This window comes from Ambystoma mexicanum, chromosome 9, assembly GCF_040938575.1.
Source record: "Ambystoma mexicanum isolate Mex_15411 chromosome 9, UKY_AmexF1_1, whole genome shotgun sequence".
NCBI classification, from domain to species: Eukaryota; Metazoa; Chordata; class Amphibia; order Caudata; family Ambystomatidae; genus Ambystoma; species Ambystoma mexicanum.
This window is the reverse complement of record NC_090931.1, coordinates 1,311,343,683-1,311,368,116: the sequence shown is the minus strand read 5'-3', so window position 1 is coordinate 1,311,368,116 and position 24,434 is coordinate 1,311,343,683. Positions and strand designations below refer to the sequence as shown.

Below are 24,434 nucleotides of genomic sequence, written 5' to 3'. Positions count from 1 at the left end.
GACCGAGACCCTTTCCCTCTATTTCCACAATATCCCATCGCAGAGCAGATCGCTTTCCGGTAGTTCCTATGTACTTTCGTGTCCGTTACTACCAAGGCGCATAAGCCGCACTTGGGACTACAACACCCAGCATGATCCGAGGCACGCCCTCCAATCCTCCGTTGTCTGCGGGAGTGCGCATGCGTGTTCAGACGTGGCAGCAGCATTATGGCTCCTCTCAAGCACTGCTGAAGTGAGTGCTGTAGGGCGACAATGCTGCTGCTCGCGCTACTCGTAAGTACCCTACGTTCTGTGATATCCTTTCCAGCGTCCACTCGCTGGGAAAACCTGGGGCTCTTTAGGAGTGTCCCTACATGTGGACTAGGGATGCTGCGGGCTACTACACGGGCTTGCTTGGAAGCCTGGAGCAGGGAAGCAGCACCCTGCACTGCTGAGAACACCGAAGTTGCTTCCCGTGTGATTGCAAGAGCTCAACTTTAAAACGTTTAGTGCAGAAACGGAAGCTGTGGCTTTCCTGCTGCATTACAGTTTTGTGGATTAAGTTGTCTAGAGGGCTAGTCTTAAATCGTTCACTTCCAAGGCTTTCCCTTATACTCAGGCGTGCCCTGAACATTTTATAGTCGTTCCTCTAGCAACAGGCGTGCACCACACCATGGTTCGCCAGTGGCTGTAGACGTTCGGTGACCATGTGTTACCCTGATCTAGGCAGCCCCCTCGTTGCGTTGCCAGTCGCCTAGCTTCCAGGTGCGCGCACTCTCTGCACCCTTCTTGAAACGCTTGGAGAGTGTAGGCGTTTAGTGCAGTTATTGGACTTCTATCGCAATTCCTGGGATGTGGATGGTAGTACCGAATGACCGAGTTTCGCGTTGCCGAAAGGTTTCAGGGCGCAATGCATTTGATTGCATGTTGCTGCAGACATGCAGTCGCGTGCAGTGTAAGATTGCTGACCCGCCCGTTCGGAGCAGGCATTCCGTAATACCCTATGGACCTCTCCGGTTGCACTTCCTGGTTTTCCCGTTGGCAACAGGCGTGACACGCACAGTGCATGTCCCTTAACACTCGGCGTACAGGGCACATTCTTGACAATGTCTGTAGTAGATAGCGTGTTCTGCAAAAACGCTCAGGGTTTTCAGTAGTCGCAGCCGCACGGTGCCAGTTTTTCTAAATGTCCCGTAGTAACACTCTTGCAGTGCACAATTCTTGAAATTACTATTAGAAACCAGCTGGCAGTGGACTATCATGGAGCTTCCCAGTTAAAGTAGGCATACGGCACACTGTGTTGGTGAGCAGTAAACCCTCTGAGGTTGCCATCAGCAGTTGGCTTGCAGTGCACACGTTGAGTTGAAGGCAATACGTTTCAAAACGGTGAACTACGAACAATGTCCCTCCTTCACAATGTTTTGTTTAGCTCACTATCCAGCACTTTCCCCACATATTCTAGGACTGGAATTTGTTTATATAATTATACCCGTTTCCAGATGCAACTGCAACATAGTGTTGCGGTTGCATGCTTCTGGTGTAACCCAGTAGCCACAGGGATTGATTCCAGAAAGCTCATGAGTGGCTGCTAAGGTGGAGCTAAACTTTTCTGCAATCCCAGAGCTCTAACGTTTCTGTGTCCTGTCCGAGTTTTACTTGCAATTCTTGGACTTGTAGCTTTCCTAAATTTCAAGTGGGAAAGAAAAAAATACAAGTCCCAGAATCCAAAGGGGAGGGGTGGGAGGAGAGCACTGGACTGAATGGTCTCATGCATGGCCACAGGAAACTTGAGAGCTCTTTAATATGTTCTTGTGGCCACTGGGCTGTAGAGGAGTTCAACCAGGGGTGTTGCTAGGTCTGGAAAAGATCAGGGGCTAAGGTAATGTTGGGACTGGCGGGATTCGGGCTAGCTATAACCTTTTGGTTGTAGTCCCTGAGGTTCGATCCAGGGCTACAACCAAAAGACATGGGGCTATAGCCCCCCAGCAACGCCTATGAGTTCAACTGCAACACAATGGACAGTATTACATACAATCCATAACAATGTTAACAGTGACCATTTGCAGATTTCAGAAAATAGGATGTTCGGGAGGTATGCTACTGGAAGCGAAACACTGGTACAGCCTACTTGTAGATATTTGTAGACCATGAATTAACCTCCTTTTTATAGCCGAAAGATTAATTATTATTCAAGTGCTAAAACGACAAGCAATCTTTTTTTTTTTTTTTCTCTCCCCCCCCCCCCCACCCCCCCAATCAATTGTGTGCCTTTGCAATTTGCGCGCTTGGATCCCCCGGGGTTGTAGCACCTCTTCTGCATATTTAATTAGTATTGAAATGCGTGTTTGACTGCTAGGAGCTTGAGACATTAGTAATTAATCCTTGTTCATGGCGTCATACTCCATTCTTTGAATTTTCAAGTTGGTGGGTGAGAATAAGTTCAGAGTTTATATTATTTTTAAGTGGGTGAGTGAAGGCCTCTACGCTTGGCATTGAGAGACCGGCAGACTCTATGGAAACCTCCATTCGTGCTGCCTGTCAATGAGTTCATAGGGATGGTTGATTAGTATGGGTGTCCTTCTTTCTTTTTTTTTAATGCATTTATTTTTCACATGGATTATGTTGGTGCACAGCAGGTTTTTATGGGGTGGAGTTCTGACAGTAATCTGCCTTACCAGGTTTCAAAATCGCTTGGATGTATTTAGCTTCTGTCTAAGGCCAATGGGAGCCTGGTTAGCTTGACAACAGCTACCAGAAGCTAAGTTTGTCTCCCCAAACCAACTGGTGCCTTACAAATATACATATCTGACACTAAATGTGTGTCTAGGACTGTGCATAAAAGGTGTAATAGTAAATCTCTAGAAGACCTACAGAGCATGACTGGTCCTATGTAATAGACCCAAAGTTATAGTTGCTTTTCGTTTGGAAGTTAGATTTGTTGCATACTATGTATTGGCACCTCATTCTGCGGCAGCAGAGAAAGGGAGCAAGGTGGCATCGCAGAAAAAGAGGCGTCAACAAAGATTAAAATGTGGCAATAAAGAGAGAGTAACAGATGAATGCAATAACAGCTGTAGTGGTGGAGATATGCAGTAACTGCACAAACTGTTAAAGACTTAATGAGAGAGAACAGCAAGAAGGAAAAGTTGACAGAAAAGAAATGTAGAACAAAAAGAAAAAGCAATTTAAAGAGAACGTAAGTTAGCTGTATGGTTTAGTTGACCGATTATCAACAGGATTGCGATTAAGGGGTTCTTTGGGCCAATTGGGGGGGGTGGTGTGTGTGTGTTAGCGTATAGGCTCCCCCCTTTCTTTTCTTTTTCCAGTTATTTGCATGGTTTGGGTTTTGGATTGGCTGAAGGAGGGATGAATACTCTGGTTTACATTGTTCTTATTGTTGCATTTAATATTTGGATAACTCATGATTTTGTGTCAATTGTAAATGTGAAAATAAAATTATCAACAAAAAAAGAGAACGTAAAGGGTGAAGCACATGGCAAGAGACTGAGCATTCAACAGTCAGCAATTGAGTGCAAAGCAGAAAAGGACTGTTCATGGAATGTGCATGCCAAAGTTTGAAGGGCGGGGGGCAAGTTTGTCCTGCATGAGGATGGATGTTAATAGCTCCTGGACAGGGGAGGAGCCAGCCTCAGTTTTGGGACGGCTGGGTGAACAGTTTTGAAACCTGGTCGTAAGTGGGCCCCTGAACCCATTGTTCTGTCGTTCTGTTTTTTTATTTATTTTTTTCCACCCTGCCATCACTGGCCCCAGGAGGCTGAATAGCTATTTGGCCTTGCTTTGGCCTTGCAGGTGCTTGCATGCTATTTATTTTCACAAAGCAATGCTCGTCATTGGAGGTGAGGACATTTACAAGTTTAGCCCAGCAGTTAAGCTCTTGGGTTCATCATAGGGGTGCATTGGTATCACCTGGGAAGGTGTTTCCTTTCTGTCTCTGTATGTTTGCTGCTGGTATGTTGAGAAACTTGACAGGCTTTTGACGTAGCAGCTTTCCCATCAGTCCTGGTAGAGTGTTTCTGTCTGCAGCCTCCCGAAAGTAGGAGGGCTTCAGCCCTCCTCGGCCTGGGGCTGGCGTCGCCCATGCTCCTGGTTCGAGGAAAATCCTGGCACCCAGGATCTGCATCCAGCTCCTGCTTCAAGAATTTCAATTTCGACGCCTGCTTACTTGGTTATTGATGGAGGTTATGAATGATTTCTGAAGTTTTGCAGTTCACAGCTCTCCTCCTATTAATTTGCGTGTTAAACAAAAAAACAAACACAAAAAAACAAATGTTATATCTCCTATTTGATGCTTGGTTGACTGACTGAAAACCGTGTCCATGTACACTAGGGACGTAGTCTGGGTATTTCAATCTTTCAGTTGAAGGGGCCTTCGAGTCTCAGGCAGACTCCCAGCAACTGCTCCCATGTTGCCAGCCAGCAGTCTTATAACACAGCAATACATTCCTGTCTATATTCGAAGGAATCCTTCCAGCCATCATTTTCCCCGGGCTATACCAAGTGATATCACCTGGTTGCCTTTTAGCAAGGGTTACTCCACATCAGCCACTTAATTGACAAAGAAGGAGTTATAGCTTTTTGGTGGGCATTCAGTGTTTCAGCTCCATGCTGGCTGGTGGTCCCCTGATAATTGGCAGCTATTGTCACCCAGATATTTCCTAGTCTCTTGTTGTATGCACCCCACTGGTACATCAGACTGTTTTCCGCTCTAAGCAAGGGAGGATCCCACCCCCCCCAACCATGATGGGGGTGGGGGGGCACACATCTTCAGCTGGGCCTGATGTACACACACAGGTATGTGGAAATAAAGATTTCTGTTTGAAAACTTTCCACACGCGCTGGTGGCTCTATTAACTTGTTTTATCTTTTGGACAATGCATTCAACATGAGCGTACCTTTTGCCTGGAGCACGCGCGCAAGGCATTCCCTAGAGAATGCCCGCCTCCTCCCCGCCCCCTCATCAGAGCACTGTCCTTGCCACTGTAAACATGGCGGCACTTTTCATTGTTTTATTTCCCAACATTGTTCGCTTCTCTCTGGAACTTCTTGCTCCAGGGTTTGAATCCATTTTCCAACCCCATGCTGAAATCTAATTTTAGACTGGCGGTGACAAGGCACGCTTTCAGCACTGTCTCTGAAGGAAACAACAACCTGAATGGGCTTCTGAGAGTTGTTCCTTGCCTCAAAGCTGCCAGCGATGTGATGCAAAGAAGCTTGTGCATGCCTTTCCATACTTAGGCTAATAGCTAACCTACCATTGAAAGCACGTTTCTTCCCGCCTGTTAAGTGCAGGCTACACATGTTCTACCCTGGTAAGCCGTCCCTGTGTATTTCCTCCTGTTAAATGGTGAGGGGTTTAAAGCTCCTTTCTTGGAAGTCGAGGAAACACCTTTTTGTGTTTGTGTATTTTGTCTGAGGGGTAATTGCTGGGTGCACGTCCGTCTCAAAATGTAATGTAGGGTAACCTTTCTTGATAAACCGGTAAGTGTCTGCGTCGCGGTGTGTTCACTGTAGGAAATACAGGTTCTGTAGGAATTTGCCGACTTACTTAGAACACACATATTGCCTACAGTTCTACTTTGGCGAGAACGCATGCATTAGCCTTGCAAAATCTTGCTTCTGATTATTAATAGTACACATTGGAAAATTAAGTTAAACGATGTTATCAGTATTCATACTGCACCAAATAACCAATTGTTTCAGAGTACCTAGGCTAGCTGTGTTGTGGTAATATCCACACAGGAACGGAATCGGCTGGAGGGGAGTGGGGGGGCAGAGTCTGATAGGGCTGTCCAACTCGAGGGCTGGTTCCATGCTCTATTTTCCGCATACCCCTCATTAATATTCACGTGATACTTTTGCATTCAATGATTCTAAATGCATGACATTTTTTTTTCTCATGAATATTAATGCAGGATATCGTAAAAACACTTTGGGATTCTGATCCTCGAGGCATGGGGTTGGACAACTCAATATTTCCTAAAATGTGGGAATTGTGTTGTTTCTCCTAGGCAGATTTGAAGAACTGTGAGTACGCAATGTAATATTGAGTATTGAGGCTCAAGAGTGTGCTCGGGCAACCCTAGAGGTCTGGTGGCTCATTTACCCGGGCACCTCTATATGTTGGGCCCCAAGTCAAACTCCAGATTGTAAATTCTGTCATTGCCAAGAGGGGTTTAGTCAAGAATAGACGGTGCATAAATGAGAAGGTTGTTGGTAACGGAAGGCAGCAGTGAACTGGCCTACAAGGAGCTCTGGACCTGCACGGGTAGTATAGCTCAGTGGCAACGCCCTCTTCTAGAGCAACACAGGTTCGAAGCCCAGATACATGCTTGGAAACCTCTTCGATATTAAGGGTGTTATAAAAAAAATAATGTTAGAATTCACACCATGGCCCTGTCTTGTTAGTGTACCCCGATTTTATGTACCTCTTATCCCCTCCGTGTATAACACACCCCTTCCATCTCTCCTAATCCTTTCCAAGTTAAGAACTTGGACAGTACATTTAATATGAACTGTCACGGTTTTATTGTACGGTCACAATCAAGTCAGGGAACTCCTCCCCCTACAATGAATATGGTGCACAACAAATCACTTTGGATTTTCTATTAGAATCTTTTTTTGATGAGGGCTCCAACCCTTCTCGCTCACAACCTCAACCAACACCCAGTGTCACAATAGACTAGGAACCAGGCCGGTGTGTATTAATAAGATATTTATTCATATATATTTATTAAAGTCAAATTGGAACCAGCAGATACATCAGCCACCAATACTGTGGCAACAAAGAATTTTTTTTTAGTAAACCTCCAACACAGATGACTCCAGACTATGCTGTTACAATAGCTTCCTTTTACATTGCTCCCACGCCCAATACACACAAAGAACAGTTCAAAGCACAGCAGAAAAATTAACAAAGTTACACTTTTCTCCCAGCACCCCTCAGCCCCCAGACAACCACCAGGCTTGACTCTTTTAAATGGAAGGCAGCGGCAGGGAGTAGAAATCCAAGGGAAAAATGTTTTTTTGTTTAGTGCTCACAGAAAGGAAAGGGGAACATTCGTTTTGCGAAGCACAATAGTAAAATGGGTTTTTATAAATTATTTATCACAACTGCTATGAGGAAGAATAGAAAGGAAGGGAATTAAATGTTCTTACACTAAAAGGACACACTAGGCTTGAGGATTATGGTCAGAACAGAATGGGGAAACTTTGAAATTACCAGGCACCATTTCAGTGGGAAAGCATAGAAAGAAATGGGGAATTAATTTATTTATATATATATATATATATATATATATATATATAGAAAGAAAATGGAAATTTTGTTTTTAGAGCACAATGGCCCACAGGGACAATTTCGTTTTTACCTTTTACCCCTTGCACATGCCTGTGGAAGCAGGGCTTGGGGTTTAATTATTTGCGTGAATCTTTGACAATATCAGCTCGCAACACACTGGGAAAAGATGGTTGGTTTCGAATTCCAACAATACAGATCCTGTGAATTTCAATGGGGGGATTGATTTACTTTGAGGAAATATGCTAAGGATCTACACAAGCAATGAGGGATTTTTCAAGGGGACACTAACTGAAATATACAAGCAGGAGATTCTTCAATGGGGAAATGACTGAAATAATGCTGAAAGAATACAGGGCATACACAACCTATGGCTTTTGGGGTTTATTTCTACTTACAGGAGTGGTCTTGACTGAACATCAGGGAGTGTCTGGGCACTGCTGGGACAGCATACAGGGGTCAGTCAAGGTCTCTGCTGAGTCCTCCAAGTGGTCCCAAGTCAGCTTTTAAATCTCCTGTCTCCTCTCCAAGATTAGGCCTCCCTCTGCTGGGATGTTTCTCCAGATTTTGATAGCAGATCACCTCCTGGGATTAGTGGGAAAAGTCCTTCTCTGAGGCAAGTTAGCTTAGTTACAGTGCAGATGACATCACAAATGTCATGATTCCAGCAGAAGGGGAGTGTCACTAATCGGCTCGCACCTGAGTGCTGGTAGGACCATGGAATGTGGGAGTACTTTGGACTGGCTAGGGAAGGAGAGACCTTCATCATCTCACTTTGATAGGTGGGCTTGGTCATGTTTTTGCACTTAAAAGCTAACTACCTTGCAAGTACCCTTAACTTGCCAAACTTTACATGTATGAATACATTTCTTTTACACCTATATTATACTGTGAGTCAAATGACCCTAATCAGAAGTCTGTATGTCATTACAGTGCAGAGCTACAGTTTTTCTTAGTTTACTCCGGAGCCATATCAGTGAAAAATATGTCCTTTTTAAGGGCGTCATAGGAATTATGATTGGCATGTTTTATCAATTTTTCGCATCGTTGGTAAACACAAGGAGACCTAAATCACATTTCCATGAATAACTTCAGTTGTGTTTCTCCCACCAAAATCGTTTTTGGATGATCAGAAGGGGCTAACTGTCACCTTTAATAAAAGCTTAATTACTATTGTTGTGATGTACACTGTCCAATTTACCCAATAAAATGCATTTCTTCCCTTTTGAACAATGGGCAGCACCACCACTCCTTTACTCAGACCTCCCACCTTTTTTAAAGTTTCACTTCTGATCAGGCTCAGCATATGACACATGCAGAGGGATCTGTTTACATGGGCTCAGCCCTTCAAGAGCTAATGACCACTAATGCACTTTTTAATGGGTTTGTGTGGCCCGAGGTCATAGAGGCTGGAGAACAGACCTGTCTTTATCAGATCCACCCAGTGAATTTGATCTCAAAGCATCTTATTTCTTGTATTTATAAGGGATGTTTGAATTTACAGGCCAGGGCTCGGTCTCCAGGACAACCAAGGGAAAGAATGCAGTTTCACAACCTGGCAAATAGCCCTTTAACTCACATTTTACTTTTGAATAAGCTCTTTAGAATGCAGACAGTTTCAGTATATTTAAGTGTCCTGCAAAGTTGTCTCTTGCATACAGCTGTTAAAGAACATCATAATCACACGTTTAGTGGCTTTGGTGAACACTTTGCTTTGCAGATTGTCACTTTGGAGGAAAAACAAAATGTCATGAAAGAAGCTCCATTTTACTGCAGCTGCTTGAACCTAGTTCAGTATCCCATTATAGATTCTGTGCACTGTTGTTTCATATGTGATGGGCTTGTGTTAGACAGAAAACCAAGTTCGCAAGACTTTCCAAATCTGAACATTTTGCTGGACATATTATTAGTCTTGGAGGGAAAAACACAATTACATTTATTGCCATGCAAAACTGCTTTGTTTCGCCACAGTGGCTTGAAACCCAAATCTGGCGTTTCCGTTTAGGATTCTGTGCACTGCTGTTTCTGGGAATGTCATTACAGCTCTAGAAGAATTTGTTAAACATTGCCACATGTCTTTCCTTTATGCCAGGCAGTTTGCATATTTAGCATCTTGAAGTTTTTAGGCCCAATTTCACTTCTTTTTACTTTGATTTCATAGGCCTTATGATGAACATCATCTCTGTACAGGCCTAGGAATTTGAGTCCTTATAACTGACTCTGGCTCTCTTTATTTCTCACATCCAGGGGCTATTTCACCCCACAGAACTCGTATCATTTGCATGGACCTAGAGCCCACGCACAAGGTATTAGATGGAGAATGTCTGCAGGGGTTGGGATTAGGGGGCGGCAGTGAGGGAATCTTTCTGGTGGCAAGCCAACAACATGAACTCAAGTGTGTTTTAAGATTAGCACTGAGTGGCCGCAGTGGAGATAATGGGCATGAAATGGAGGTAAATGTGCCTCAAAACTGTCTACCAGGCAACATAAATGGGGAGCTGGACAGCTTGTACTCCTCAACCCTTTTTCTTAAAAAACATTCAGGAGGGGTTGTCCCCCTGGCCACAACAGTGGTTTCCCGCACTTTCATCCATTGATTGCCTTATTCTCACTCCCAGGTGCCTGATGTGCCTGCATGTTGCAGGCAGCCCTCATATGCTGCTGGTACCAACTGGGGCAGCGCGCATCACACCATTCTGCAGGCTGGGAACGCACCCTGGTGCAGGACCAGATTTCTCCGGGTAAGGCCGCTGTCAGTGGGACTCTCACTATTATGGTGAGACTGCTTCCTGCTCCCATGCATGCCGATGCTGGAGGCATTGGGCAGCATGCTAGCTTTTCCTCCATCCACGTACAACTCAGGCAGCATGTGGGCCTGCTCCCACCCACCCCAAGTCGCTTAGGAGCAAAACCGCCGACCGGGGATCATCACAAGTGGTGGATGGGTTTTTTCGTCTATTAGGATATTCTGGCCTCTGGCACTGTAGGTGGGCGGCTACCATGAGGGAGATTCGGGTGAATGCAGCATTTTGCACTTTGGTTGCCTTTCACTTCAACACCCGGGTGTGCAGCAACCCACCGAGCACACCAATTGATGCATCCCCACACATCATTCCACTTTCGATATTACTCCATGCACCTTGTTTCTCAGATTGTGTTCAATATTTGGCAGACATTCCTGACTAGCTCCCATCTTCTTTCCCTGTAGAAGGCCTTATGTGACAATTTCCACTGTCACCACGATTGCTGAGAGTTGTCATAAGCCAATGAGTTCTTTGTGACAATCTCCAACTGTGTGAGGCCTTTTTGTTTATCAATGATTGTGATATAGGTGTTAAACTCTCTATCCCCACGTCCTAGAGAGAAATGTCGCGCAGTGTTCATGATTGACAGCGCCTGCTGCATTTGTATGACTGACAAGGGAGCTGATCAGATTGTTCCGCCTCCAATTGAGCCTTCTTGTTTTTGGTTTTTGTTTACAATGACTATTTTACCTCTCTTGGTTCCTTACATGTGTTTTTGTGTTAGTATGACTGAGAGTTTGGTTGTATGTATGTTGGATGGTTGTAATACCTCACTATATAAACAACATATCTTGTGAGGGACCGGGTGCAGGGGGAAGAAATTAACATTGTGACGCTCTTTTCCATGTAAAGCCTTGTCCTCCCATCCCCAATCTCTTCATGCGTGTTTGGTATCTGTGTGTTATTTTGATTCTATAAATGACCTTTTGATTGAAGTGATGTTCTTTAAAACCATGCAGTGTTTGACGTTTCACTGTAATGCATAATGACAAATGAATACTCTGCGATTCACCTTTTCAAAATAGTACAGGGGTCTCTCTTTTTGTTTGTGGTTTCTTGGACCTACGGGCCCCTGTCTTTAAATAATTGTGGGTTGACCTCCATTTTGGATGCTGTTAGAACCATGAATTTGCCAGGTTGGAAACTTGCTGAAAAATGATCAACATTCTCCATTTTGTCCCCCCCCCCCCTCTACCCCACCCTTTATTGTTGCTAAATAGTATACTGCATCAATCACCACCACACTAGTCTCGGAGCTCCTGGCCTTATCCTTGCATACAAGATGCATAAGTAAACCGAGCACTGCTTATAGCTCGCTCCTCAATGCCAGGGTGCTGTTGTAAGCTTGGACATGTTGAAACCATACCCAATAAAACAGGAGGGCAATGGCCCCCGAACAGGCATAATTTATAGACTGGAAAGTTAGAAGGCTATATGGGCACATTTAAATAAGGGTGAGGTTTGAAGCCTTGGCTCTTCGAGAATTAAACCCCTGAGCCAAGATTTGTGGACGGTCTTGTGGCCTGTTAGAACTTTATGGAGATAGTAATCGTGGTGTGTGTGAGGCAGGACTCCTCTCGGATTGAGGTTGGGCTCTTCTGGGAGTTAATCTGCATAATTTATCCTTCTCGACCTGGGCCGCAGTATAGAGGGCAGCAGGGCACTAAACGGATGCATAGAGCCAGTTCACCAGATTACTTTTCCAGATCTACTTTGGGTGTTGCGGTACCCTTTTCATAAATTGAGTGCTGCTCCTGTGTATTTATTCAGGTTTTTCTTTTTTGGGGAGTGTCAACTGTCATCTTGTTGCTGCTTCAAGTGCTTGAACATTAGCCATTAATGCAAAATGACATGTTATGTTACATTATATGATTCATTATAACAGCACATGAGCTGACCAGATCTTATAACAGAAACCGACTTCATGTCCTAACAAGTGAGAATGAAAGGGTGAATAAATAGATTAAAATCTACCAGACACACTTAAAAAAAAAAAGCAGGAAAATCAAATTTCGTTACACAATGACAATTGGTAAAGGAGAACTTAAAGAACCACAAGGGAGGTGCTGGGGTGGGTTTATATGCACCGGGAGAGGAGGCGACAGTCCAAGGATGGTTGGGTGGGTGGGTTAAATGGTATGTTTGGTGGGGGACACCCACCGAAAAGCAGGAGGAATGTGTAAATCCAAGCATAGATTAAAGTCAATATGAATTTAGGCTTGGAAACAAACCCACAGATCCTAAAAGACAAACATTGCATGGCTTGTTCCTGCAGCTTAAAATATGGCGTGGCATAACCTAACAGTGTAGGGTACTGTGATGAATTGGGAATTTGTCCCTTCTTCTCAATTGGATTCCCCCCCTTAAGGGGCTAGGGATGTGAGCCTGCTCAGCGACACCCTCCCTAGGGGTCGAAGCAAGTGGGGCCTCGCTGGGAGAGGATCCTCGTTTGGGTCAAGCACGCCTGTTCCTCTGATGATCTCCTCGGTGGGCCCTCTATTGATGGCCTATTTGGGCTTATGTAATAAATTACGATATCAGTCTCGTGAAGATAATGTGAATCTATAAGGTCAACAACAAGAATTTGAGGATGTCCCTTTAAATGGGCTTCCAATGGACTGCGCTAAGGAGGCTGAAAAAGTATGAGTGATCAAAGAACCAACGAGACAGAGCAGCAAGTCAAGTGAGAGTGGAAGGCCGAGGGAAGTAAGGGAAATCTCCCTTGTGTGTAGCTGAACAGAAGAAGTCGGGGCTCATCACAAATGCAGAGCCTACGTAAGCCAGATCAGAGGTCGGTGGTGGAGTGACCACGAAGCAGACATGGTGGGCAGCACTTCTGCGCAATGATGCCACCTGTGGGAGTAAGAAACTCCTGACTTGAGTCGCGGCATCAGTGACATTAACCATTAACCGAGAGGGAGCGGGACGCAGAAGAGACGCCACTGGAAGTAAGCTGTGGAGCTACACGGTCATTGTGTGAGAGAGAGAGAGAGAGAGAGAGTCCAGCACATATTTATGACCTTACACATGAAGAGAGAAGGTAATTTGGGGAACAGAAATATGAAAAAGTCTGCAGACTCAAAGTTAAAGGAAACCCATTCCAGTATTAAGGAGAAAAGGATTGGAGGCAATTTGTTGAACCAGAAATGTATGTAGGAGATAACTAGAAATAAGCAAAGCACAGAGTGGGAATGAAAAAAAATTGAAAGCTCTTCATCCTGAGAAAAAGGGACAGTCGCTACATATGTGATTTGTAATGTGCACTGGACGAATTCAATCGTAATTGTGCGCTGGTGTATCAATTACCGTTCATCTGTGCCTTGATTCACTTAATCATTTGAGAATTTCTCTGGGTGATTTATTCCATGCTCTTGGGCCATATAATCTACAGTCCCCTTTGCTCACATACCTAGTGCGTGGTATCTGAAGCAGATTCTGATCTGTTGAGTTCGAACATGCCAATTGATTTTATCTGATAGATATCCTGGCCCTGTCTTATTTACACACTTTAATACCAGAAAGAGAACTTTAAACTCAATTCTCTCCTTTACTGCCAACCAATGTAAAGGTCTTCTTAGATTAGAGGTTGGGGCTGATTGTTTGTTTATTTTTTTTAAAAACTCTATACGCTAGTCTAACTGCTGCGTTTTGAGCCACTTGCAATCTTCACAGCTGAAAGGCGGTATACCCGACAGCAGTGCATTCCCATAATCTAGTCTTGAGTTGACCAGAGGGTCAATAACCGCCCTTCTGTCTTCATTCGCGATAGGGTATGTCTCAGTAAGCGTAATGAGTGGAATGCTGCTTGCACCTTCACGCTAACCTGAGCTCCACCTCCCATATTATCCTACCAGACACAGCCTACATTTTTTTTTTTTTTCTTTTTTTCTTAGCAAAATCCAGCTGTGTCCCCAGGAAGCATGGGGATGCAGTTGCTCCCTGTATTGCAGATGGTGCTTTGAAGCAAATAGAGCCACTTCTGTTTTTCTGGCATTCAGCAATAGCTGATTGGCACACATCCAGGCCTGTATTTCTTGTAGGCACTGTTCCACTTTCTCATACGTCTCCTCTAAATTATGTATACTCATGAAAACCTGAGTCATCTGCATACAAATGGAAGTGTATGCAGTGCTTCCTCAAGATGTCCATGAGTAATTTGACATATAAATTAAAAAAGCAGTGGGGGGAGAGAGGATCTCTGAGGGACGCCACAGTTTTGTAGCACCGAGTCTGACAAGAAGTCTCCAAGTCGAACTCTTTGTTCTCTTCTGGTAAGAAAAGATTTAAACCATCGAAGGGCTTTCTCTGCTACCCCTCCCACTTCTCTGAGACGTTTCAATAGGATCCCATGGTGTACCGTATCAAAAGCTGCGGACAGGTCCAACATGACCAACAGCAGCATGCCCCCCTGATCTGCCGACTCCAATAGGTCATCAAAGACAGTCAACAGCGCAGCTTTCGTCCCAAAACCTTGTTGTAAACTGGATTGCAACGGGTCCAACAGATTCTCTTGAGCCACCTGTTCCTGCAGCTGGGCTGTCACAATTTTCGCCAAGATTTTAGATGGCCCATGAAAGTCCTGCTACTGGTCTGTAGTTCTGAAAACTCTTAGGGTCTAAGTTGTTTGTTTTTATTTATTTTTTTTTAAACGGCGTAACCACAGATTTCTTCAGAATCGTTGGTACTACCCCTGATGCAAGGTATTTAACACATTTTGTAATAAATGGGGGTAATTTCTGGGGCTATTTGTTTGGCTACTGAAGATGGAATAACAAAGCACATCATTAGTTGCCTTCAGAGCAGGGAGCAGACCCTTTCCTCAGATATATTGGTGAACACATAAGTTCTGGTCCACCCCAATATCTACATCGGGGGCTCCATCCCTCTCGCCATTGATCTGAGTCCCTGTACATTCTGGGCTGATCACCTCTGTTACCTCCAGAACATCTCGAAGATCTAAGGGTTTCGTTTCCGTGATCTTTCCTTGTATTAACTCTATATTTTATTTATAAAATAATTATTGAAAGCATCCGCCTATGCTTGTGGTGATTCGGGCGCTGCTGACGCACACCCAGGATTTACTAACTGGGAAATTGCTGCATACAATTCCCATGGCCTATTCATGACTTTATACATTTTCCTAATTATGAATTTGGATTTGGCCTCAAAAATAGCTTTTCCATATTCTCTTCAGGTACTCTTGACCTGTTCTAAGTTGCTCTCTGTACGGTTTATCTTTTTTGTTTCTTTTCTCTAAACATCTCAACTGCACCACCCCCCCTTTTCTATTTTTATTTTTTTTTATTTTTGTTTGGCCAAATCTGTCGAGAACCAGGTAGACTTCCTGACTTTTTTTGTTGGGGAGGGGCCTGTTCATTACATATCACGGCCATGACCTCCATGCCTTTACTGAAGAACTCCTCACATGGAAGAGCATCCTCAATCTATGCCAAACCATGTTTCAGAGCCTCCCCTGAGGTCTTCAATAAATCTTTTGGCTTACGGAACTGACCCATCCAATTTTCCGTATGTGCTTCCAGAGTTTCCTTAGGCAATATCAATTCAAATACTCTGGCATAATCTGTCCATGATGTTGGGATTGTCTCTAAATAGTGAATTATCTCCCCTCGGTATAACAGGGACCCTGACAATGTGAGGGGGATGATACTAAAAGTTCCAATGCATGGGGTTCCAGAATCTCCCTTAATTCTCTACCATCTACAGATGTCATGTCTTCAAGCCATATATTAAAGTCCCCCAAACATAGCAACTCCTCATTCTTCCTCCCCTTGTCTGCCAGGAATAATCTAATTTATCCAAAAAAAGCCTGTGCTGGGCCAGGTGGTCGATAACCAAACCAGATTTGTATAGTTTTATTTGATGTACACTGAATAAAAGCATGCCCCATCTGGGTGTCGTCATCCCAGTCTAGGGATTGCAGAAGTGATAATAAAGATTGCCCACGCGAACGGCTCAGGAAGTCTTCGTTCTATTAAAGACAAGGAGGCGAGCATTATGCTTTACTTTATTTGCTGCCACACCAGAACTTTAAAACTTAACTTTAATACTGTAAATTTATGTTCTTACAAAAACAGTTATGGAAAACAAAAATGGACCAGTTTAAACATTTGTTTCATATTTGCATGTGATCACTGTAATCACTCGGGAACTACTAGTCCCATGATAACCACGTCTCTGGTAGTCCAAGCCTCCAGGCTCTGCACCTATCAGGGAGCAGCTTCCTGTATAAGAACCCCTGTGCCCAGGTCCTTTCCTCTTTCTTTGTGTCTGGCCCTAGAACTGCATTGTCCTTTTCGCCAACGGAGCGATCCTTACAAGAAGAGCTGTTAACAATCCTCAGAGCTGTAGACTTTAAGGTCAAATCTCGAGATTCTCTTCATCCTGTAGTCTTTTAGTCATCTCCTGCAAGGAATGGAGAGTCATTATGAGGGTAGGAATGATCATTGGTGTTACTAATTAACCACATGACAATGCAACTGACATTTTGCTATCCTGGGTGGGATATAATGCTCGCCTCCTTGTCTTTAATAGAATGAAAACTTCCTGAGCTGTTAGCGTGGGCAATATTTATTCTATGACAAGACTGGAGGCTTGCATTATGCTTGTTCAACGCTGTTCACCACCCTACTTGGTATCTCCGATACCGGCTTAAAATAGATAGTCTTGAAGGTTGACTCAGAGGACCAATCTGCTGATTTCATAATGTCTTGTAGAGACACTCCTGTAGTAAAAGCTTTTGAAGCCATTGCCCCCCTGGCTGAATGCGCACCAAAAAGAGATAAATCAATCCTTGCCCAATGCATTATTTCTCTCACCCATCTAGCAATGGTCGCTGATGCTACTGCATGATAGGGCTTCCTGCGCACAATAAGTATCTGGGACACTCCCTGTGGCCAATATGCGCTGTTGCTTTCTCGTAATCCTTGATACATTGCGCTATGCAAAGCTTTTTATTAGTGAAGTACGGGTAGTCAATCACTCTCGAATCTGTCTTTGTCCTTTTAGTAATGGTAAAAGATATGCCGTCTGGATAGAATATTTTCCTATCAATTGCAAGCGCTTTGACATCCGACACTCTCCTACAGGCTGTAAGGCAGAGTAGCATGGCTAACTTTCCTGATAACTGTGATCGGGACAGGTTCTCGTTATCGGGCCATCTGAGAAAGAGGCGAAAAACGCCTGACATCCCACAGCACTTTGTACTTGGGCAAAGGTCTTTTAAGCTTCATCCCTTTGAGTAGTCGTACGACTGCTGGGTGCTCGCCTACTGTGGTACCTTCTATTTCATCATGTCCCGCTGAAATGGCTGATCTATAAACACCAACAGTTCTGAAGGTACCGCCTTCTTCAAATTTTAAAGCTAAGAAGTTGAGGACTTCTATTAAAGGGGCAGAAACGGGATCCAACTCGTGCTCGGAACACCATCTGGACCACCCATTCCATGCCACACTATAGCTCCGAAGGGTGGAAGGCGCCCAGGAGTCTCTGATGCAATCTGCAGCGAGTTGTGAAATTCCCAGCAAGTCCCATCTTTTCCTGAAACCATGCAAGCTATCAACTGTAGCAAGCCTGCTGCCACTAGCGGGTGAGGGCAGCCGGATGGGTCTAGAAGGTCTGGCGGCTGAAACACTATCCTCGGAAAATCCGTAGAGTTCCATCGCTACTGGAAACTAAGGCTGTGCCAGTTTGCCAAGGGAAATGGTCCCTTTCACTAGAACTGTTCTGAGTTTTCTTGATCGCTCTTACTTTGTGTCCCGGGAGTTCGAGAGAGGCTTTCACTGAGTCTATTGTAAAGCCCAGAAAGTCTATTCTCTGGACTGGATGTAGTTGAGATTTGTCTAGGTTCACAAGGAATCCTAGTGAGGTGAGGAGCGAGAATACCCATTGCACGTTCTTTGCTAGAGTGGCTTTTTCTGACCCGCAGACGAGAATGTTGTCTAGATAAATGATGCGCATGCCTCTTTCTCTGATGGCTGCTGCCACCGGTTTCATGAGCTTGGTAAAAGCCCAAGGAGCGGAGGACAGGCCGAATGGGAGACACGTGAATCGCCATACTTCTCCCTTCCATCGGAAGCGCAGATATTTCCGATAGGAAGTCACTATCAGAATCGTCAGATATACGTCCTTGAGGTCTCGACGAGCTAGCCAGTCTCCGGAATGCAGCAAGTCCCGGAGAAGATGAATCCCCTCCATCTTGATATGGTTGTACACCACCCATTCGTTTAAGTCCTTCAGGTTTATTACTGGTCTTATCTTGTCCCCTCTGTGGACTAGGAACATGTTGCTGAGAAATCCGGGATCTCTCTGAAATACGCGCTCTATCGCATTTTTGCTTTCTAATTTGCTGAGCTCGCTGTGCAGGAGCACTGCTTCCTCTTGCGCCATAACTATGGTGCGAGGTACTGCTCTCTGTACGGGCGTACCTATAAACTCTATCTGTAGGCCTGTTAATGCCTGTAATACCCATGCATCGCTTGATAACGCTTGCCATTCGCGCAGATAGTGGAGGGTTCTTCCACCTACACTCCGATATGCTGTACTCGCCGGCTGCTGCTCCCGGTTGCCTGTAAAATCCCCTTCCCCTGCGTCCTCTAGGGAACCTCGATCTAGCTGGGAAGAAGGAGTCTTGTTGTCTGGAGTCCCAGTACTGGGTTTCCCCCCCCCCCTCTTCCTCCTATGTCGTCCGGTCCCGGCAAAAATTCGCCCTGGAAAGATTTTTCTGATGGAATTCTGTGCCTTCTCTAAAGCAGAATAAGTTCCCACGAATTGCGCCATTTCTTTAGCAAACGCCTCACAGAACAACAGACCTTTTGGCGCCTTCGCCTGCTTCATAGGTGGCCAGGTCGCCCAACTTGTTGTCAATCTTCAATAAGATTCCTCTTCTTCTTTCTGAAGACAGGGCGCAATTGGCGTTGCCTAAGAGCCAAACTGCTTTTTGCGCCCAGTTGCCTAGGACGGTTGCGTCTACTGGCATTCCTGTATCTTTTGATTGCTCAGCGAGGTCCATAATTTTGGCTAATGGACCAGAAATGTCTAGGAGCTTATCCTGACATCCTCTCCAGGCTCGGTCTACACCTTTCCTGACATCTCTAGCTGTTTTGACTACGAACGTAACCATCTTGGGGTCTAAGTCAGGCGTCTCAGTTAGTTTATTCAGCAGCTCTGGCCTAGGGCACTCGGATCGCCTTCTCGATCTTACCTCTCTTTCCAGAGGTTTCCTAATGTGCTGAGCCATGTATCGTGCCACTCTAGGGGAGGGTACCCACTCCGACGACTTAGGGTGCCGGATGGCTTCAGGGTCGAACATGTGGTCGAACATGTCTGCTGTATCTTCTATGTTCTGGGGGTCTTCTACATCTTTACTGATGTCTTCCTCTTCCTCACCCCCTTCATTGTCGGGCGAGTAGCCCTCGTCTTCCCCTAGATTATACACCCCTCGGGTAGGGGGTCTATCCTGGCCCTCTCTGTTCTTTGCCAGGAAGGCTTCTTTAAGCCTGGCGACAGGGTCGCCTGTCAGTTGGGGAACAGTGTTAACCCTTTCAGCGTTGCCCGGGGGGGGGGGGGGGTCAAAGAGTGCTTGCTCTTCCGGGCTACCTTACACCCCTTTTTCTCAACCCCTCTTTGGGGATGTCCTGCTGACGTTCCTTCATCAGGGCTACTAGCCCGTCTTTTCTTGGCTGTGACCTGTTTCTGTTGTTCAGCCATTATCATCTCCAGGGTCTCCAATCTCTTAGTAATGGACTGCACCCCTTGTGAGACAGCCTGTTGCAAGGAGTCTCCAAGCACTTTCTTAAAGCTCTGTGCCAGGTCTGATTCTTGAAGTGAAGGGTCCTCTTCCCACTCCTCTTGGCTCCACTCCGGGGAAGTGTGTTAGTGGGGGTGCCAAACTGAACCATCACCAATGTGTTGCCAGAGCCAACTGCGTGGAAGTCAGCAGATGAAGGCTCTTAAGGCTGTGCACACGTGCTGTGGATTAATGAAGTGTGTGCGCCTGTAAACCGCTTCTCGCGATTTATAAAGTCCTCAAACTTTTTATTTTTTAATTTTTTTCAAATTTCAATCTGGAGCTCTGGCTAACTACTTTCCTCGTACACGACTACTGGCGCAATGCGAGCGGAAACTAGAAACCCTGGGGAAGCTGGGAAACATGAGGAGTTCCCTCTCCCTAGGGTCCTAACTGGCGCCGCGTTTGCCGGCGCCGAAATTACTTCAGAGAGCGTGGGGCTCGGTAGCCTGAAGCGAGCGTAATTGCTCGCGGCTCCGGCCCTCGCCAGCTCTTCCCAACACGCGAACGTTCTGAGGGAGAAGTATAACGCGCGGTGACTGGAATATGGCACGCTGCGCAGCGCTCGTGTTACGCATTAAGGTAAACTCTCTGAAGAGAAATGAACACTAAACCCCTGCATGCACGAATGCTACGGTGTAGTACTATATTGTTAAATACATATCTTAGATATTATAGAAACTTATGCGTGACTACCAATCCTTTCTATGAGCAAAGATAGATCAAGAAATGTCACTTATCTCAGGCAGCAAAAAGAAAGCATAAAGGACCTGGGCACAGGGGTTCTAATACAGGAAGTTGGAGGCTTAGACTACCAGAGACATGGGTGTCATGGGACTAGTAGTTCCCGAGTGATTACAGTGATCACATGCAATTATGAAACAAATGTTTAAACTGGTCCATTTTCGTTTTCCATAACTGTGTTTTTGTAAGAACATAAATGTACAGTATTAAAGTTAAGTTTTAAAGTGCTGGTGTGGCAGCAAATAAAAGAAAGTAAAGCATAATGCAAGCCTCCTGTCTTGTCATAGAATTTCAATGGTGCTCTCACAATAAATGCAATACCACCTCCTCGTTTTTCCTATTCTATTGATATTTTGTATCAAGTAGCCTTGTGGAACTAGGAGGTGATGCATACCCTGTGAGGCCTCGTTGAACCGTGTTTCTGTCAAGAATATACAGTCCAAATTCTGCGATAGAATGAGCTCATGAATCTCTATTGCATGCTTCACAGCTGATCTGACACCGAGTAGCATTGCTCTAAAGGCTTGTGCCCCATTATGATTTTTTTGTAAATGTAGGTTCCGTTCCCTTTCAATCCCCAAATTCCTGACTTCAAGTGCTTAGGGATATGGTACCTCCCTCACTCCCCACCTCTTTTAAATCAATATTTGAATAGCTTATCATATTACTATTCTTTCCTGGAACCCGATGGACTAAAAACTTAACCTGTTCTCACCTGTTAGTCCTTAAAACGGTTATAAAATCAGAATGGCGAGGTTTCCTGCCAAACGCCACCAACACACCACTAACCGGCCTATAACAGGTTTCGCGTCAGCGCTTCTGATGCATCGGAGCCGGCGCGCGGCTTCGGGAAAGCTGGGAAACCTAGTGTTTCCTTACAAGCACTAACGTGTGGCGCCGAATGTCTGTTTCCTTCGAGTTGTGGGTCCTGAGGATAAGAAAGGGATTATACCAGAGAGAGACATTTGGGGAGTATCAACCTGCGAGCGTAGGAAGAAGACTCCTACATGAAATGGCACTCTGGGAGTGGGTGAATTGTAATTGGTGGCTAAGCAACCAAGGCCTCCTAGAGGAGAGTAATATAATAGAGGGTCTGAAACTCTGCAGGAGAAAAAGCAACCTCTACAAAACTAAAATAATCCCCAAAGGGAAACTATCAGTCCGCTAGAAGAACGGCAAACTTGATCCAGCAGATAAACAAAAACTATCTGTGCGTAGTTTGAGTGGACCATAATAATCGAGAGACTCCCTGTTCCAAAACACAACAACCAGAAGAAGGGAGTCATTCTCCTGGACTTAGTTATACTAGTGGTAGGGTCAGATAGGTTAGATTTGGACAGCGGACAGACTTGTTTTTGGAGATTCACACGGACTGACAAGCACATTAGTTAGAAAATTTGCAGGGAACACCCCAGATATAGGGAAAAATGGCCTTTATTTTATGTGAAACCGTATAGTCAAAATGTTTATATAGCGTCCGTGTCCCCCTTCTGATCCTCCACATAACCAAGAGTGCATAGTATTTCAAACCAGTTTATTGATGGTAGCATAACAGAGCCACATAGCATAACATGCCGTAGCTTAGCATAACAAACAGATAATGTAACCCTTGGAAGTGAGGTCTGCCCATCATTTGAGGCAAATGGTGGCTTACATAAACTAGACTTATTTTTCCCCTATTTTTTTGTTTTTTTGTTTTATACAGTACTAACCTGCTGCCTTGCATGTTCTTCCTAGTACTATGTGCTAGAAGACCATCTAGAACGCTCCTCTTCTGCCTCTCGCCGCTAAGTTTATTGCTGGGAGCTATTTAGCGCCTGGTTATAGCCTATATGAAGCTAGTTGGCTTGGCACCAACGGCTACCAGGAGCTACATTTGGCTCCCCAGGCCAATTGGCACTACACAAACATACACATGTGAAATAATCTCGGAATGTTTACGAATGTGTATAAATGAGCATTAGGTCACATCCTAGAAGAAATGTAAAGCACACTGGATCGTATATGATGTACACAGTTATACTTTTCATCTCCTAGTGGAGTTGCACTTGTGTCTCGCTCTATAATATCTCCTGTTTCCCCAGAGTGAGGTAGCTCCTGCTTATTGGGTGAAACCTGATACGCAGGAAGTGCTTTTAACTCCTGCTAATCAAGTCCTTCTTTCTAGCCCAGAATACGATCATTGTGGGGGTGTGTTAAGATGAGCTTTCATGCAAACCCCTCCAAACCATCACATGGTGCATTTTTTTATGTTGACTGTTCTTGCCCAACAACTTAAATTAATTTGCTTGCAGTTGTGAAAGACTACACTTTTCTCATTATTGCACTTAACACTGTGCATTTGCATTTGCCAGTTTTCAAGTGCCCTAATTGTTTCGCAATGTTTAGAACTAGGGCACTCGGAGCAGGCCTGAAAGAGGAATGCTTACAACAAGTCAATGGGAAGACCGTGATTGTATTTTTATTTATTTTTGCTCCTAGGTCAGCACACAAACCGTTATCGATTTCCACCCATTATATATATATATATATATATATATATATATATATATATATATATATATATATTACTGTTTTATAATGCCTGCTCAAAAAAGTACAATGATTGGCAGGGGCATTACTTATTTTCAGCTACATTGCATTCTTCATCCTCAGTTTGTTTTGGCCTCCATCTTTCATCAGCCCCAACCAGGTTAGACCGTGGTGAGGCATTGTGGAAGTTAAAGGCAAGGAGGTTGGCATGTGGTTGCCTAACTTGACTTGCTCTATTTGATAGCTTGTAAAGAACCCCCAAATGATGTGGGCAGCTGCTAATAGCCTCTGGAATACATGTCAAGGTGCCCAGTGTTAGTCTGCATGCCAGTATGGATGACAGGCAGTAAAAACAAGTGCTCAGTACATTCACTGGTCCTGACGGGAGCCGCAGTACCGGCTATCTTTCTCTCTTGTTTACCTTCCTATGTGGCATATAGATTTCTCCCCCCCCCCTCTTCATCACTGTTTCTCGCCCCAATATTCCCTTGTGTTGTGTGTTGTTGTTTTATTGATCTGGACCCTATTGCTTCTCCTGGAAGATTGTATATTGCGTTCATTTGAACCACATGGAGCCTCATTCTGGAGAGTTGGGGTATGGTATCAAACAGCATGACCTGCCTGGCAACGGGGGAGAGGCTACCAAGATCACTAGGGATCCCCTTGAGCAAGTGGGAACCATCTGCAATGAGTGACTGATGCATGTTATATAATCGTGGTTCTACCTGTATGTCCACTGAGGTGTTGGGGCAAACGCTAGGATCCCCCTCTCTAATCGAATTAAGTGAAGTCAGAAATTCAATTTCTGCCCCAGTGTCTACAAGTCTATACCCATATCATACAAATCGCAAGAAACGTGGCGTAAGCTTACCCAACTGTGATCTCGGGAGGATACCTCCAGGGCAACGTGCTCGTCTTGGAAGCAAGACGACGCGGAGCAACACAAGTTTGATTTCCCCGCGTCTATGCTTAGAAACCTCTGGGTGTTAAGCATGTTATTAATAACCAATTACAATCTAAACATTGTGTCAACGGGAGCACTAACAATAACCTGCAGGAAGTATGAATGCAATTTACATGGGTATCGGGGACAGTTTTGCCTAATTCTAAGATCATATAACTTATTAACCTTTCTTCCTGAAATGAACCAGTGGAAGTAGCTGATATGAATTAGAATTCTTTAAATGTTTCTTTATGCACAAACCCGAGGAACATTGCTCTTTTAGCACAAAAAAACATACAATAGATAAGAAAT

At 44.7% G+C, this 24,434-nt stretch overlaps 1 protein-coding gene across 1 annotated transcript in view; it reads left to right on the top strand.

Moving 5' to 3' along the window:
* The first annotated feature begins 204 nt into the window (after window positions 1-204).
* Window positions 205-24,434, top strand: part of PDIA5 (protein disulfide isomerase family A member 5) — a 904,279-nt gene continuing 880,049 nt past the window's right edge. The window contains exon 1 of the mRNA XM_069616684.1: window positions 205-273. Coding sequence (XP_069472785.1) covers window positions 253-273 — 21 coding nt within the window. The 5' untranslated portion in view covers window positions 205-252. The remainder of the gene's footprint in view (window positions 274-24,434) is intronic.